This window comes from Salvelinus fontinalis, chromosome 1 (genome assembly GCF_029448725.1).
Source record: "Salvelinus fontinalis isolate EN_2023a chromosome 1, ASM2944872v1, whole genome shotgun sequence".
Lineage (NCBI taxonomy): Eukaryota > Metazoa > Chordata > Actinopteri > Salmoniformes > Salmonidae > Salvelinus > Salvelinus fontinalis.
In genome coordinates, this window is record NC_074665.1 from 42,496,382 (window position 1) to 42,514,893 (window position 18,512).

The 18,512-nt window shown below is 43.4% G+C and overlaps 1 protein-coding gene across 5 annotated transcripts in view; it reads right to left on the bottom strand.

Annotated features, from left to right (window-relative positions):
- Positions 1 to 18,512, bottom strand: part of LOC129854764 (MAGUK p55 subfamily member 3-like) — a 30,592-nt gene that overhangs the window by 5,715 nt on the left and 6,365 nt on the right. For 3 of the 5 annotated variants that reach the window (XM_055921937.1, XM_055921929.1, XM_055921919.1), the window contains 14 exons: positions 12,950 to 13,110; positions 9,217 to 9,335; positions 8,807 to 8,884; positions 8,533 to 8,613; positions 7,683 to 7,820; positions 6,589 to 6,670; positions 4,307 to 4,392; positions 4,094 to 4,168; positions 3,268 to 3,464; positions 2,851 to 2,915; positions 2,415 to 2,432; positions 2,145 to 2,186; positions 1,090 to 1,158; positions 539 to 700 (listed from right to left, as the gene is read on the bottom strand). In XM_055921937.1, coding sequence (XP_055777912.1) covers positions 539 to 700; positions 1,090 to 1,158; positions 2,145 to 2,186; positions 2,415 to 2,432; positions 2,851 to 2,915; positions 3,268 to 3,464; positions 4,094 to 4,168; positions 4,307 to 4,392; positions 6,589 to 6,670; positions 7,683 to 7,820; positions 8,533 to 8,613; positions 8,807 to 8,884; positions 9,217 to 9,335; positions 12,950 to 12,986 — 1,249 coding nt within the window. In that variant the 5' untranslated portion in view covers positions 12,987 to 13,110. Of the gene's footprint in view, positions 1 to 538; positions 701 to 1,089; positions 1,159 to 2,144; positions 2,187 to 2,414; positions 2,433 to 2,850; positions 2,916 to 3,267; positions 3,465 to 4,093; positions 4,169 to 4,306; positions 4,393 to 6,588; positions 6,671 to 7,682; positions 7,821 to 8,532; positions 8,614 to 8,806; positions 8,885 to 9,216; positions 9,336 to 12,949; positions 13,144 to 18,512 lie in introns of all 5 variants that reach the window. The other 2 variants (XM_055921922.1, XM_055921940.1) reach the window with 2 other exon arrangements.

Sequence of the window (18,512 nt, forward strand, 5' to 3'; positions counted from 1 at the left end):
TAGAATTCAAGTGTTAACCAGCTTACCACACGTAACCAGCATGGCTACCACAACATTCTGCAGTGATACGCCATCCCATCTATTTTGCACTTAGTGGGACTATAATTTGTTTTTCAACAGGACAGTGACCCAAAACACATCTCCTGGCTCATGAAGCTGAAGCTGAGATAATGCCAAAAGAGTGTGCAAAAAACTGTCATCAAAGCAAATGGTGGCTACTTTGAAGAATATAAAATGTATTTTGTTTAACTTTTTTGGTTACTACATGATTCCATATGTGTTACTTCATAGTGTTGATGTCTTCACTATTATTCTACAATGTAGAAAATAGTACAAATAAAGAAAAACCCTTGAATGAGTAGGTGTGTCCAAACTTTTGACTGGTATTGTATATATAGGGAGTATATTTTTAACACAACTAGCTAACATTATGGATTGGTAAATTCAGAAATCCTAAATCTCATACCTGTAGTTCAATATATCCCAAAACCATAGTCTGCTTGACACTAATAACCTACAGAGCCCTCATGTCCTTTACCTATCAGCACCACTAGGCGAGGCCTCTCGCTGGGGCGGGGCTGGTAGCGTGTCACTTCCTCATAGATTAGGAAGTCCAGCAGGGCCGAGTCTGGAGTGTGAGGCTCTCCCGGGGACCCCTGTCGATCTTTTCTACTCAGACAGAAACTTCTGCGTAGACCAGCTGAGGTAACAGTCACACGAAAAGACAGACAAATATGAGGGACAGACAGATACAAAATGCAAAAAAGCGCACTTAACACTTTAGTCTGGGTGCCTAAAATGAACACTTAAACCTTTTTGCTGTGTACCTGACTGTTTTTTAAATTAAATAACACAACATTGATGATTCATAATTTGCAAAAGCAGAGACAAAATAGCACTCAGGCTAACTTCACAGTATAATTTAGAGAGAAGCTTTTTTCAGAATAGGCTTCCAATCACAAAACGTTCGTTGCCTGATCAAAGGGCTCCAGATAAAATGATCAATTTCACCCTCCCCACAAAAAAATATGAAAGGAAAAAGCAACATAACACACACACTACGACGTGAATAAAAGTCTGTAAGGGTACCTGAGTAAAAATCCAAGGAAAAAGCATGGCCACAGGAAGCAGGGGTCGCTTTACTCTTATTGGGAAAAACTACAACTAGCATTAGACCACTACTCAACCAGCCCCAGTGTTTGATATGGTGCAGCAAAGGAGCAGATCAGCTTGGTTGAGTTAGCCATGAGTCCAACGCAAGGCCTCTTTAAAGGCAAGCACCAATAGACAAAAACACAAGAAGCACCTATAGTGAGGCGCAAACACCAAGCACCACAAAAGTTCACAGCAATGGCGCTTAACAAAAGGCCACAGAGCATACTGAAAGTAGACAAGAAGCACACCATGCTAATAGCACTAACACATTGCTAACAGTTTGTTGAATTGGATGTGGATTTCTTTCCCCCATAGGAGCACAACTTTAATTCAACCAACCACAATTGAAACGGAATTGACCCAACTCTGTTCGGGAAACCAAAAAGGAGGTGGCAAAAGTGTTCAGCAGCATTAAGCCACAGTAAGACACTTCTAACATAGTATGAAAGGTGGATCATGTGTTAGCAATTAGCAAAGCAGTAGAGATACTAGCTAGAAAGGTGGATGTGGGTTTGAGGACCGGGGAGTGCAGCAAAGTTGTCATATAGGCCACGTTCGAGGCCACCCACATTGCAGGTAAACACTTCAATATGATAATGTAATCTGACGCACGACTGCAATGGATATGATGTAGTATTCAATCATTGGTTAACGTGTGCAGTGAGACTGCTTTGCAGGCGGTCTGGAACATGGCCATAGTCACAAGGAAGGGAAAGGTCAAGGTGAAGGAGATGTGGTGTGATGGAGATATTGTAAACCTTCACTTAAAACTCTCAAAAAGGGACTAGAGCTACATAGTAAAGACCTCATCAGGGTAAATAATGGTGTCGTAATGCATTAATTTGAACAAAATGTGTTTCAACAGCCCACATCGACCTTTCAGTGAGTGCATTAGCTTGGCCGCGAGGCTAGGTAAAGCTTAGCTTTAGCGTCGGTGGGCTAGAAATGAAGCGTGTTGGCGAGTGGAGCTTAGTCCGTGATGCCCTCACCTATGTCTTGTCCACTCTGAGAGCCCTCACTGTCACAGTCTGCTGTAGGGAGGCAAGCAGGGAGAGAAGACAGGGTGAGAGGGGGAGGGTAAGGAGGGAAGGGGTGTGTGGACTGTGGAGGTTTCTGAAGAGTCCAGGAGGGGAGCTAGGGTGGTAAAGCAAAGCAGGCAGGTGTGTTACAAGTATTGGGTCAAGGAAGGTAGGGTACGTAGGCAAAGAAAATAACATTCGACAAGTGTCTGTATGTGTGTGTGTGCTCTCTCCACCTACCTCTTTCAGCCGGATCATCTGAGGTGAGCAGTAAAGGGGGGGAAATTAACACAACTCAAACAGGCAGTGCCCACATGATAAGTCATGCATTTTTGTCAAGGTACAGATAACATTAGAACATATCAAAATGTAAGACCTCCCAGTCAATACTCAGACAGATAAACATATAAGAGAGGACAGTTATATTACCCTTTGTTTGCCCACCTACAGATTTGTTGTCATATTTTCTTCCGAATTGGATAAAAAGATGAACCATCGGAGGATCATTTTCAAATCCCTCCTCTCTTTTGATATCCTTTATCTTTTTTTCTCTTTCTCTACATAAAGTATAAGAATTTCTAGAATGCAAATAATACAAAGCAGACAAAACTGTTTTTATTACCAATGGTGTGAAATATAAGTGATCATTGGGAATCGGTGTATTGAGAGAGCTTACATGTGGGTGTTTTCGGGGACACAGGCGCCTGGTAAGTGCCCATCTTTATTCTGTATTTAAGACGCCTGGGAGAGGTGTAGAAGGGATAAAAATCCCACAAAGTTAAAGGAGACTCAGCAATTTGACATCATCATACACAGCGAGGTGACTTCCAGCTTACAGAAAATCAACAATAACAAAATTCTAATCTGCCAAGACTAACACTACTGGCTCTTCCCAATATCATTGGCAATTATATCCCAACAGTGTTTGGAAAATGCAGAATACTCATACAAATCTATTTCTCAAATTAAAGGTAAATTCAGCAATATGACATCATATACAGCAGGGGCCTTAAGTAAGTTGTCCTTGAGGCATGTCCATTATTCTGTAGTCTTTAAAGTTTAAACCATTCTAAAAAAAAACAGTCTTGCCTACCTCTCCTGAAACTGTGTAGAGGGGATTAGGGCGGCCCTCAGGTTGCTGTCGCCCACTCTCTTGGCCTGCCACCAGGTGGCATCGTCCTGGCTCACCACCTGCAGGATGTCCCCCCGCTTGAAAGGAAGTCCCGCCTCCTGGCAGGGCGTGGCCTTGTCCTCAAAGGGGGTGTAGTCAAACAGGGCCCTCAGGTAGACCTAGTACAGGAAGAGCTGGTTCAAATCATGACAGGGGTGCATAGACATTCTAAAGAGAAGAATAGGTCCATCTCTCACCACAATTAAAATATGTCTTATTTGAACTTACATTTAAGGGATGCCTTACAAGCCTCTATGGGTTTTCTACCCCTCTTTTCGTTTGCCTTTTAAACTCTCATCATATTGTTTTGTACTTTCTTGTGTGCCAATAAATAAATAGCATGAGCTGGCACACACCCAGAGAAAATGATTTTGTGTAGAGGTGCTGACTATATAAACTCCCAGTAATTTATTGGGTAAAGCACCAATGTTTCGGCATCACTGTGCCTTCAAGTTGGTGTTTTACCCAATAAATTACTGGGAGTTTGTATATCTTAATTTTTTTTTTATAGCTGCCAATACATAAATAAAAGCATAACATTCTGGCCATCAATGGCCTTCATAATGATTTGACTGTCAATGCACTATGAACATTCCTCAGAATGTTCATAGTACATAGAAGTATGCATTGTAATTCTATGGCTGGATACTCTCATAACAAATCAGGGGTGTGTTCAGCAGGGAGAAAACGTTTTCACACTACCTGAACTGGGGCAATAAGAATGTAATGTTTTGGTGTTCCTCCTCACCTTGCTCTCCTTCAGCCTGTCTTCCTCTGCAATGGCAGGGATGATCTTCAAAGTGATGGAGCCTTGTGACTGGGACTGGTTAAATAAAAGTCAAAAGGATAAAGCACGAGGCTGACATTACCTTGATAATCAATTACTGCAGTTCATTGTCTTCAATGAAAACAATGATAGCCTGTATAGTAGCTAGATTAGAGAGCAAAGCATTACACCTACCAGAATCTGACTGATCTCATCTGGTCTTTTGTGAATGATCAAGTTTCCGTTGACCTCTCGAAGTTCATCTCCCACATGCACCAGACCTTGAGGGAAGGAGGGAGGGAGGGAGGGAGGCAGGCAGGCAGACAGGCAGGTAGGCAGGCAGACAGACAGACAGACATGCATACATACATACATACATACAAGAAACAACACAAGCAGTACCAGTCAGTCAAACACCAACATGTGCATTTACTTTCTAAAATATATGAGCTAAACCAAACACAGACACCGTCAATAACATTTCCATGGCAATGCCAGTGACCAGCTTTGACTGCAACCCCGCTCAGTAATAATCTGCAAAATGCAATCTTGTGGCACACGCCTAATCGCAAGGATTTGATGTCTAGTCTATATACAGTAGTGACTAGTTTTATTTCTGTGAGGCCATGAAATATAATCCCTTCTCCTATCAGCATTTCAATATTTGTTCAACTTCAAATTTGGGTATAAATCGGAAGTTCTTCCTTCTCTGTCTTCAGAATGTCGTGGTTGAGAGAGATGGATTTGCTGCCTTGAGTCATCCAGTTGACTTAAACCAAGAAGTTTGACTTTTGAGGTGAGGACTTTATGACCATGAATAACCTTCATTATGTTGTAATAGGTTGGGATGCTGTCCAATAGATAGGCTTGAGTTGAGTAAAGTGGAACTGTAGTTTCAGCCAGGTCTCATAGAATAGACCTAACATAGTCAATTTAAATCCGGCACACTCAAATTAGTATGATATGATGCGTTTGGTATTGTTAGGTTCTAAATGAACCGTGTAAAAACTCACGGACGATTATTAAAGCTCAAACCAAGTTTATACACCCAAAGGGTCAGACAGCTGAACAGACCAAGACATGTTCCCACCAGCACAAGTATATAGACCCTAATTTGGGTGAAATCTCCTCCTTCCCTCTAAACTTTACATATTTATTGGTAGGCAGGAAGTTAAGTGATGGGGGTAATAAACTCCCTTAATCTGACCTGACCTCGGCCCACACTCCTCACTAATCCACAGCTCTCCACCCTTATCAGTAACCGCACCATGTGATTGCCTTTCCTTTACTCAGTACATTCCAAGCCCATGGCTCATATCCAACCTTAATTGACTCCACCATACACATTCCTCCTACAGATAGTCATTAACTTTTGGTGTCGAAACCAGACTGTGGCCCTTCTCATTTCCATAGGATACCTGATGATTAACAGTATTTCAAGTTTAGAAGTCAGAACCCATCAGTATGGTTACAGAAGACAGAAGGTTACTTAAGGCTGGTTGGTCAGAATGGGTGGGCGTATAACGCGAACGTCTAGCAACCCAAAGGTTCCGTGTTTGAATCTCCACACAGACAACTTAAGCATTTTAGCAACTTTGGAACTACTTGCTACTTTTTAGCTACTTTGCAACTACTTAGCATGTTAGCTAACCCTTTAACCTAACTCCTAACCCCGTAACCTAACTCCTAACCCTAACTCCTAACCCTAGCCACAACAAAATGGAATTAGTAACATATCATTACATTTACATTTTAGTCATTTAGCAGACGCTCTTATCCAGAGCGACTTACAGTAGAGTGCATACATTTTATTACATTTTACATACTGAGACAAGGATATCCCTACCGGCCAAACCCTCCCTAACCCGGACGACAATGTGCCAATTGTGCGTCGCCCCACAGACCTCCCGGTTGCGGCCGGCTGCGACAGAGCCTGGGCCCGAACCCAGCCCAGCCTGGGCGCGAACCCAGAGACTCTGGTGGCGCAGCTAGCACTGCGATGCAGTGCCCTAGACCACTGCGCCACCCGGGAGGTCGTATATCATACTTTTTGCAAATTCGTTACAAATTGTACGAATTGCAATTTGTAACATATTGTACGAATTGCAATTCGTAACATATGTACAAATTGCAATTCGTAACATATCATACGAATTGTAATTCGTAGCTCATCATAGGATGGACATCCACACATTAATACATACCATACGAAATACTAATACGAATCACACTAATTGGAGTGTCTCGGATTTATATTTACTATGTTACGTCTACCCCTGAGTCCAGGTTGGTAGTTTATGAGGGTGGGTATGAATGTGGATGAAAAATGGTGGAGGTAGGGTACTTTGGTGGTGTCGGTACGGGGAAGGATCTAAGATATGGTTGGTACAGTACCATATGAGCGGTAGGGCATTGTTGTGGGAGTGAGGGTTTGTGCTGTGTGTGTGTACACGTGCTTACACATGCTGCTCTCTTACCACTGCGGTCCGCAGCCCCTCCCCTCATGATCCTGGCCACTATTACAGCCCCTGTCACCTCATCTCTGCGGATGGTTGCCCCCTGGAAAATTTCAACAGGTGATGCGCTTAATTATAGCTCCCAGACACTTAACTATGTCACAGACACTTAACTAGCTCGCAGACACTTAAACTAGCTCGCAGACACTTAACTAGCTCGCAGACACTTAACTAGCTCGCAGACACTTAACTAGCTCGCAGACACTTAACTAGCTCGCAGACACTTAACTAGCTCGCAGACACTTAACTAGCTCGCAGACACTTTTTTTTTATTTTTATTTTTTATTTTATCCCCTTTTCTCCCCAATTTTCGTGGTATCCAATCGCTAGTAATTACTATCTTGTCTCATCGCTACAACTCCCGTACGGGCTCGGGAGAGACGAAGGTCGAAAGCCATGCGCCCTCCGAAGCACAACCCAACCTAGCCGCACTGCTTCTTTAACACAGCGCGCCTCCAACCCGGAAGCCAGCCGCACCAATGTGTCGGAGGAAACACCGTGTACCTGTCCCCCTTGGTTAGCGCGCACTGCGCCCGGCCCGCCACAGGAGTCGCTGGAGCGCGATGAGACAAGGATATCCCTACCGGCCAAACCCACCCTAACCCGGACGACGCTAGCCCAATTGTGCGTCGCCCCACGGACCTCCCGGTCGCGGCCGGCTGCGACAGAGCCTGGGCGCGAACCCAGAGACTTTAGTGGCGCAGTTAGCACTGCGATGCAGTGCCCTAGACCACTGCGCCACCCGGGAGGCCCCAGCTCGCAGACACTTAACTAGCTCGCAGACACTTAACTAGCTCGCAGACACTTAACTAGCTCACAGAAGACAATCGCAAAACATGACACCTACCTACTTATAGCCTTTCAAATTCTAAATGGTTGAGTATGGTTGTGCATATTATATTTTAAATGTACCACTGGCCTCTCAAAATGAATTTCCATGAAATGAGGGTCAGAATCTCATGCACCCACAATAAACTATTGTAACGTATATTGTAAGCTAACGTAAATTGTACTGCATATTGTATCATATCACATCATATCCCATCAAGACTCACCAGGGGCTCCTTGTTCTTCACCAACCGGACGATCTTCACAGACTCTTCCTCCAGCTCGTCGTCCACTTCGTCTGGCAGCGGGGGCAGCACGGGGTCAAAGTTCTTCTGGGCCACCGTGTCATGGGCTGCCAGGATAGCCTATAGGTCAGAGAGAGAGACAGACCATAGTGAGATGGGACACATCCTAAACAATGACGATGATAATAAATATTTTGTTTCCACTAAAACTGAGTGGGACAGACAATCCGTCGATTCAATGAGCAAGGTACGGAAAGAGAGAAAGGAGGAAAGAGAGGCACAAAGAAATTGAGACTGAAGAACCTTGAGAAGAGATTGAAAGAGAGAGACAAAATCCCCCCAGGCTATTGTGCAAACGAGCGTGTATAATGAAGATATTACTATACTATTGTCATGAGCTGTGATTTCTTCCCTAGCTGTTAGACATAAAAAGCCATTAAATTGAGCATAATGACCTTGATTAATGTGACTGAAGAGGACTGTCTGTGGCTGCCTCCGAAATGGCACACAATTCCCTATGTAGTGCACTACCTTTTCACAATATGTAAGGAATAGGGTGCCATTTGGGACTCAGCCTGTGTCTGGACTGTAAAAAAGGCTTAGTGCTTGCTTTTGAAGATGTTGAAGAGATAAGAAACAAGAAAGAAAGAAAGAAAGAAAGAAAGAAAGAAAGAAAGAAAGAAAGAAAGAAAGAAAGAAAGAAAGAGAGAGAGAGAGAGAGAGAGAGAGAGAGAGAGAGAGAAAGAGAGAGAGAGAGAGAGAGCGAGAGAGCGAGAGAGCGAGAGTGTGTGAGACATGTGTGCGCGCGCGTGTGTGTGTGAGACATATGTACCTTGAGATGAGGAGCACTCAGAAGCAGAAGCAGTTCCCTCTCATCACCTTCCATCGGTCCATTCTGAATCTCCTCAGCCAACTGTCAACCAGGGCATTAGGATGTCATCATAAGTAGGCCTAAGACATATTGCTGGTGACTCAACACAACTGAATCTATCTTCCTCCATCTTCACGGACATTTATTAACTGGGTAGGTGAGAGCAAAGTTCCAGGAGGCATCCACCATATCTTCTTCACCTGCCCTGTGTTTTCAACTCAGTGGGTGTACTTACATCCTCTGCCAGACAGGAGGCGCTGTGGAGAACTGGAGTAGGGCTCTGCCGCTCATACTGCCGCAACTTCTCATGGATCTGTGGTACAACACATCAGAGGCTGGTGGGAGGAGCTATAGGACGACAGGCTCATAGTAATGGCTGAAATGGTATCAAACACATCAAGCATATGGAAACCACGTTTGACTCTGTTCCGTTAATTAAATTCCAGACATTACAACAAGCCCGTCCTCCTATACCTCCTCCCACCAGCCTTCTCTGCAACACACATAGTATGAAGATCAAATTCAGCCTGCTTTGCCTATAAAACCTGAATACTTAAGTTAGCTCCCAGAGCCTAGGCTATGCAGCATTAACACAACTTTGAACCCAGTGGGTTACATAAGTGGGACACATCTTTAGGGTTGTACCTTCATCAGATACGCCAGGCTCTTCTCGCTGAAGACATCCTTGAGGAACACCAGGTCTTCTTTGTGTTTGGCATCAGGGTGGAGCTGAGAGGTGAGAAGGGCCAGAGTCTCATGCAATCCTACAATGAGAAAAGCATGATCCCATTACAGGGCAACAGTGGTGGAAAAAGTACCCAATTGTCATAATTGAGTAAAAGTAAAGATACATTTAATAGAAAATGACTCAATTAAAAGTAAAAGTCACCCAGTAAAATTTGACTTGAGTTAAAGTCTAAAAGTATTTGGTTTAAAAGATACTTAAGTATCAAAAGTAAAAGTATAAATCATTTCAAATTCAAAGTCGTGGTCAGGAAAAGCTGACCACGACTCCATTTTGTTGATTCCAGCCTACAAACAGAAATTAAAACTACAAGCTCCCGCGCTCAGGTCTGTTCAACGCTGGTCCGACCAATCTGATTCCACGCTTCAAGACTGCTTCGATCACGCGGATTGGAATATGTTCCGCACCGCGTCCAACAACAACATTGAAGAATATGCTGATTCGGTGAGCGAGTTCATTAGGAAGTGCATTGACGATGTCGAACCCACAGCAACGATTAAAACATTCCCAAACCAGAAACCGTGGATTGACGGCAGCATTCGCGTGAAACTGAAAGCGCGAACCACTGCTTTTAACCAGGGCAAGGTGACCGGAAACATGACCGAATACACACAGTGTAGCTATTCTCTCCGCAAGGCTATCAAACAGGCTAAGTCCCAGTACAGAGACAAAATTGAATCGCAATTCAACAGCTCAGACACAAGAGGTATGTGGCAGGGTCTACAGTCTATCACGGATTACAAAAAGAAAACCAGCCCCGTCGCGGACCAGGATGTCTTGCTCCCAGACAGGCTAAATACCTTTTTTGCCCGCTTTGAGGACAATACAGTGCCACTGACACGGCCCGCTACCAAAACCTGCGGGCTCTCCTTCACTGCAGCCGAGGTGAGTAAAACATTTAAACGTGTTAACCCTCGCAAGGCTGCAGGCCCAGACGGCATTCCCAGCCGCGTCCTCAGAGCATGCGCAGACCAGCTGGCTGGTGTGTTTACGGACATATTCAATCAATCCTTATCCCAGTCTGCTGTTCCCACATGCTTCAAGAGGGCCACCATTGTTCCTGTTCCCAAGAAAGCTAAGGTAACTGAGCTAAACGACTACCGCCCCGTAGCACTCACTTCCGTCATCATGAAGTGCTTTGAGAGACTAGTCAAGGACCATATCACCTCCACCCTACCGGACACCCTAGACCCACTCCAATTTGCTTACCGACCCAATAGGTCCACAGACGACGCAATCGCAACCACACTGCACACTGCCCTAACCCATCTGGACAAGAGGAATACCTATGTGAGAATGCTGTTCATCGACTACAGCTCAGCATTTAACACCATAGTACCCTCCAAACTCGTCATCAAGCTCGAGACCCTGGGTCTCGACCCCGCCCTGTGCAACTGGGTCCTGGACTTCCTGACGGGCCGCCCCCAGGTTGTGAGGGTAGGTAACAACATCTCCACCCCGCTGATCCTCAACACTGGGGCCCCACAAGGGTGCGTTCTGAGCCCTCTCCTGTACTCCCTGTTCACCCACGACTGCGTGGCCATGCACGCCTCCAACTCAATCATCAAGTTTGCGGACGACACTACAGTGGTAGGCTTGATTACCAACAACGGCGAGACGGCCTACATGGAGGAGGTGAGGGCCCTCGGAGTGTGGTGTCAGGAAAATAACCTCACACTCAACGTCAACAAAACAAAGGAGATGATTGTGGACTTCAGGAAACAGCAGAGGGAGCACCCCCCTATCCACATCGACGGGTCAGTAGTGGAGAAGGTGGAAAGTTTTAAGTTCCTCGGTGTACACATCACGGACAAACTGAATTGGTCCACCCACACAGACAGCGTTGTGAAGAAGGCGCAGCAGCGCCTCTTCAACCTCAGGAGGCTGAAGAAATTCGGCTTGTCACCAAAAGCACTCACAAACTTCTACAGATGCACAATCGAGAGCATCCTGTCGGGCTGTATCACCGCCTGGTACGGCAACTGCTCCGCACACAACCGTAAGGCTCTCCAGAGGGTAGTGAGGTCGGCAGAACGCATCACCCGGGGCAAACTACCTGCCCTCCAGGACACCTACACCACCCGATGTCACAGGAAGGCCATAAAGATCATCAAGGACAACAACCACCCAAGCCACTGCCTGTTCACCCCGCTATCATCCAGAAGGCGAGGTCAGTACAGGTGCATCCAAGCAGGGACCGAGAGACTGAAAAACAGCTTCTATCTCAAGGCCATCAGACTGTTAAACAGCCACCACTAACATTTAGCGGCCGCTGCCAACATACTGACTCAACTCCAGCCACTTTAAAAATGGGAATTGATGGAAATTATGTAAAAATGTACCACCAGCCACTTTAAACAATGCCACCTAATATAATGTTTACATACCCTACATTACACATCTCTTATGTATATGTATATACTGTACTCTATATCATCTACTGCATCTTGCCATCTTATGTAATACATGGAACACTAGCCACTTTAAACTATGCCACTTTATGTTTACATACCCTACAGTACTCATCTCATAGGTATATACCGTACTCTATACCATGTACTGCACCATTGCCTATGCCGTTCTGTACCATCACTCATTCATATATCTTTATGTACATATTCTTTATCCCTTTACACTTGCGTGTATAAGGTAGTAGTTGCGGAATTGTTAGGTTAGATTACTTGTTGTTATTACTGCATTGTCGGAACTAGAAGCACAAGCATTTCGCTACACTCGCATTAACATCTGCTAACCATGTGTATGTGACTAATAAAATTTGATTTGATTTGATATTAAGCAAACCAGACGGCAACATTTTCTTGTTTTTTAAAATTTACGGATAGCCAGGGCCATACTCCAACATTCAGACATAATTTACAAATGAAGCATGTGTGTTTAGTGAGTACGCTGAATCAGAGGCAGTAGGGATGACTAGGGATGTTCTCTTGATAAGTGTGTGAATTAAAAAAAAAATTGTGTCCCGCTAAGAGTACTTTTGGGTGTCAAGGAAAGTGTATGGAGTAAAATGTATAATATTTTCTTAAGGAATGTAGTGAAGTAAAAGTAAAAGTAGTCAAATATATAAATAGTGAAGTAAAGTACAGATACCCCAAAAAACGACTTAAGTAGTACTTTAAAGTATTTTGACTTAAGACTTTTACACCACTGCAGGACAAGCACACTACCTCCTCTGCCATCAAGGTTAAAATCTCTTGGCAGAGGCTGTATTACCTTATAGGCCTTTTCATATTGCATGCTGTAGCCCAGTGCTACCCACAATTAATATTCAAATTAAGGGACAACAGAACTCTGTGATTGGCTGGGCCCAAAATTCTGGTACTAAGAAGAGCACTCTTAGCACCCAAGTGGCAGGGGGCTCCCGAGTGGCGCTGTGGTCTATGGCACAACATCTCAGTGTAAGAGGTGACACTACAATCACTGGTTTAAATCCAGGCTGAATCACATCCAGCCGGGATTGGGCAGCGCACAATTGGCCCAGCGTCGTCCGGGTTTGGCTGGGGTAGGCCGTCATTGTAAATAAGAATTTGTTCTTAACTGACTTGCCAAGTTAAATTAAAAATAAAAATAATGTAGTAACATGAACATTATTCATGAGTCTTAGCCATGTGTTACCTGTGCTTCCAGAGAGGTGAGGCATGGCTTCAATCATTTAGAAGCTGGAAGGGCCAGCTAGTGTAGACTCAGGATGGACAGAAAAGGAAGATAGAGTTGCTGGAGCTTCTTTCTCTGCCTCCTTTTTCTTATTATCCAGATTTATACCCCGGATGTCAATCCTGCAGGAAATAAAACAACAACAAAACAAACGGCTAGTTCTTCTTTATTTAATTAAATTAGATTTTACATACAAAATCAAAAGGTATCCATCTCAAAATAGTCTTCATGCAAAACAGAACTTAGATCACTTGATAAAAAAACCTTAGGGGCTTTCAAATGCAAGCCCTGCTGCTCTCGAATGTGTCTCTCTTAACCTCTTAAATGTAACTAGATGTAATCGAAAATGTAATCTACGTAAGCCCCAAAAGTAATTATTGAGCCATTAACAATAGCAATGTTGCATACTCCAAGACAGGTTAAAATCTCACCTTTCTGGTAAAAAGAAATAGTAAAAAATTGCTGAGATGTAGTCATTTTTGAGGACCCAAGCTCAAGTACAAACATGATACAAACATGATGAAAATATGAAATATTTTATATGATGCATTTCCTATTCAACAAAACTGTATGAATTAGGCTTGAAAATACATTTTTTCTAAATATAGTATAATTAATTTATAAAACGACTAACTATAATATTTCACCTTCCTGTAAAATACAGTGATGAAACCACTCTCTCCTGATGTGTTATGATGTAAGGATTCCAGGCATAAGTGGCAGCAGTTAGCCTAGTGGTTAGATCGTTGGACCAGTAACCGAAAGTTTGCTAGATCGAATCCCTGAGCTGACAAGGTAAAAACATGTCGTTCTACCCCTGAACAAGGCAGTTAACCCACTGTTCCTAGGCCGTCGTAAATAAGAATTTGTTGTTAGTAAAAAAATTATAATATTTGTTGTTAGTGGCAATGAGGTAGGTTTCAGCCAGGAATTGATGGACAGTTGGAAGAGCAAATTAAATGGTAGGAGGGACATCCCAGCTTCAAGTGGTGTCAGATGTCATATTCTGCTTCACACAGGCAGAAGATACATACTCTTGTCCATGAGAATCAGGGCTACTGCTCAACGCACATATCGATTTATAAGCGAAAATGACGATAGGAACCGGTACTCGACCACGCAGGTCCCCAAAATAGGGGACTTTACAAGCAGTTTAAAAAAAAATCTTAATACTAAGAGTTAAAGGTCCAATGCAGTTGTTTTTATTTATTTTAATCTCAATATCAAAATAATTTCTGGGTAACAATTTCTTAAGCAAGAATTTTCTAGGACTTTCTGGGAGTGGTCTGAGTGGGGAGGGGGAAACTGAAAATGAGATGTTATTGGCAGAGAGGTTTGGAACTCTCTTATTGGTCTAATTTACTGCATGGTGATGTCACCATGGAAGGCCAAAACTCCATCCCACCAAAGCAGGCTGAAATGTCAGGTAGTCTTTGTTAGACAGCTCTTACACTAAAAGGGCATTATCCTTATTTTCACAATTTCACAGTGTTATTTCACCCTAAGTGTGGAAATACATAAAATCACATTTTTGACTGCACTGGTCCTTTAATGTGCTGTGTTCAGTTTCTTGATGAAGTGGGGCCAGCAGAGCTGATAGGGAATGGGAAAACTTTCACACCTGTGCACCAATATGGCTGACTGTGGAGTCATGGGAAGTGTAGTGTGGGTTTTCTAAAAGGGAGAGGACAGCATTTCCCTAAGGCTGCACCTGTTGACACTATAGCCTACATAGTTATGGACTTATGATTGAAATGGACATACCAATTAAAATACTGTATAGTACTCACTTCTCATCCTTCACAGGCATAGGCGCACAATAGCTCTGTTTCGAATGCCACACGAGCACACTACTTAGAATTAAATAATGTCTTGTGCATGCATCCAAAATAGTATGCTAATATAGACATTGGAGCGTAGCCATTTCCTCACGCGTGACATAGTCAACCTGAGAAATAAGTGTGTGAGGTCAGGAAACCCGTACCACCTTCTTTCATGGACACGTCAGTCCATGCTCCATCATACAGCCTGCAGTGATTGACACTAACTGTGTGTGTGTGTGTGTGTGAGAGAGAGACACCACCCTTTGCTGAACCAAAAAAAGCAGTTGGAAACGAGACAAAAAACTGTTACTATTCCCTGTTACGTATACGGTTGACCTTTCTTATCTGTTAATTATATATTTCATTTATTTATTTGATCATTAAAAGTACATTAAAAGGCTCTGGTTTACTACGGTATACCTAAAAAAATACATTATTGAGGACAATATACATTAAAGCCCAAAGGCTTATTTCCATTGTGGTCCTCTAAATACCAAATTGCCCCATTAACGTTTTCGGCTGATTTGTATGGGTTATCTATCCTTGGTAATCATGTGTGTAATCCTATAGATCGTGTAATCCATCGTGTAATCCTATAGATGGTGCTGAAATAATCTGTAGAAAACGACACCACGGCATCTTTTCCCACCATGGAAAATGACTCACAGATAACAGAAGGGCGCTCTCTCTCTCTGTGTGTGTGTGTGTGTGTGTGTAACCTGCATTACATGATTATCCCGTAATATAAACAAAAGCACGCATTCAATCTTCTCCATTAACTTACAAACCCAAACAACATAATCATACAAATGAAAAGTTGAATCCAAACAACATGATTGCATGCCTGCACCATACACGGCATCTTACTTTATCTTCCCTGGAAAAACTAACTGTGTGTGTGTTACCCATAAGTTAGGTAACATAGCTTTGCATGCTAACATGAAATACAGTAATGAAAGTTTAGAGAATGTTATGGCTAGTGGCTACCAATTGGGGTCAGATTCCTTTTAAATTCAGAAGGTGAACTGGCATTTCTCAATGAGAACATTTTGAATTTGAGTTGAATTCCTGAAATGACTGAATTGAAATGGCATTGACACTAACCATGGTACCTAATTGTTCACCCCGCTCCCACCTAGGAGGAGGAGACAGTCCAGGTGCATCAAAACTGGGACCGAGAGTTTGACAAGCAGCTTATAACTTCAGGCCATCATACTGTTAAACAGCCACCACTAGCCGGCCTCCGCCCAGTTCCCTGCCCTGAACCTTAGTCACTTTAACTAGCCGGCTACCCCCCCCCCCCCCCCCCCGGTGATCTACCCTGCACTTTAGAGACTGCTTTGCGCTGAGTTGCAGTTCATATAAGTCAGTCAGTCAATTTAAATAAATAAATTAGATCCTAATCTACGGACTTCACATGACTTGGCAGGGGTGCAGCCATGGGTGGGCCTGCGAGGTCATAGGCCCCACCCCCCCCTTAGACAATCCCACAGGTGACAAAGCCGGATGTGGTGCTGGCGTGGTTACATGTGGTCTGCGTTTGCGAGTCCGGTTGGATGTACTGCCAAATTCTTTAAAACGACGTTGGAGGCAGCTTATGGTAGAAAAATGTACATTCAATTCTCTGGCAACAGCTCTGGTGGACATTCCTGTAGTCAGCATGCCAATTGCACGCTCCCTCAAAACTTGAGACATCTGTGGCATTGTGTTGTGTGACAAAACTGCACATTTTAAAGTGGCCTGTTATTGTCCCCAGCACAATGCGCACCTGTGTAATGATCATGCTGTTTAATCAGCTTCTTGATATGCCACACCTGTCAGGTGGATTATCTTGGCAACGGATAAATGCTCACTAACAGGGATATAAATACATTGATGCACAACATTTGAGAGAAATAAGGTTTCTGTGCGTATGGAAAATTTGGGGGATTTTCTATTTCAGCTCATGAAACTTGGGACCAACACTTTACGTGTTGCGTTTATATTTTTTTATTCAGTGTACACTGTATATACACAGTTATACAGTGCATTCAGAAAGTATTCAGACACCTTTACTTTTTCCACATTGTGTTACGTTACAGCCTTATTCTAAAATTAATTACGTTGACGAGGGGGAGAACAATCTGCACACAATACACCATAATGACAAAGCAAAACCCATTTTTTCCCAGAAATGTTTGCATATTAATAAAAATAAATCAACGAAAATATCACATTTGCATAAGTATTCCGACTCTTTACTCAGTACTTTGTTTAAGCACCTTTGGCAGTGATTACAGCCCTGAGTCTTCTTGGGTATCATGATAAAAGATTGGCACAACTGTTTTTGGGGTGTTTCTCCCATTCTTCTCTGCAGATCCTCTCAAACTCTGTCAGGTTGGATTGGGAGTATCGCTGCACAACTATTTTCAGTTCTCTCCAGAGATGTTCGACCGGGCTCAAGTCCGGGCTCTGGCTGGGCCACTCAAGGGCATTCAGAGACATTCCAAAACCACTCCTACTTTGTTTTGTATGTGTGCTTATGGTTGTTGTCCTGTTGACAGGGGAACCTTTGACCCAGTCTGAGGTCCTGAGCGCTCTTGAGCAGGTTTTCATCAAGGATCTTTCTATACTTTGCTCCATTCATCTTCCACTCGATCCTGACTAGTCTCCCAGTCCCTGCCACTGAAAAACATCCCCACAGAATGATGCTGCCACCACCATGCTTCACCTTAGGGACGGTGCCAGGTTTCCTCCAGACGTGATGCTTGGCATTAATGCCAAAGTGTTCAATCTTGGTTTCATCAGACCAGAGAATCTTGTTTCTCCTTTACGTGCCTTTTGGCAAACTCCAAGCGGGCTGTCATGTGCCTTTTACCGAGGAGTGGCTTCCTTCTGGTCACTCTGCCATAAAGGCCTGATTGGTGGAGTGCTGCAGAGATGGTTGTCCTTCTGGAAGGTTCTCCCATCTCCACAGAGGAACTCCGGAGCTCTGTCAAAGTGACCATCGGGTTCTTGTTCACCTTCCTGACCAAGGCCCTTCATCCCCGATTGCTCAGTTTGGCCAGGCGGCCAGCTCTAGGAAGAGCCTTGGTGGTTCCAAACTTCTTCCATTTAAGAATGATGGAGGCCACTGTGTTCTTGGGGACCTTCAATGCTGCAGACAATTTTGGGTACCTTCCCCAGATCTGTACCAAGACACAATCCTGTCTCGGAGCTCTACGGACAATTTATTGTTGTTTTTTGCTCTGACATGCACTGTCAACTGTGGGATCTTATATAGACAGGTGTGTGCCTTTCCAAATCATGTCCAATCAATTCAATTTACCACAGGTGGACTCCGATCAAGTTGTAGAAACATCTGAAAGATGGCCAATGGAAACAGGATGCATCTGAGCTCAATTTCAAGTCTCATAACAAAGGGTCTGATTACTTATGTAATTAAGATATGTTTTTTATTTTTAATACATTTGCAAAATTTTCTAAAACCTGTTTTCTCTTTGTCATTTTGGGGTATTGTGTGTATATATATATATATATAAATATCAGAACGAAATTGCGCGCTCTGATATTTTGTAATTTCTTTATTAGAACTTGTTTGGTTATTTGTGTATTGTTTAGTAATTGTTATTTGCTAGGTATTATTAATGCACTGCTGGAACTAGAAGCACAAGCATTTTGCTGCACCTGCAATAACATCTGCAAATCTGTGTACGCCATTG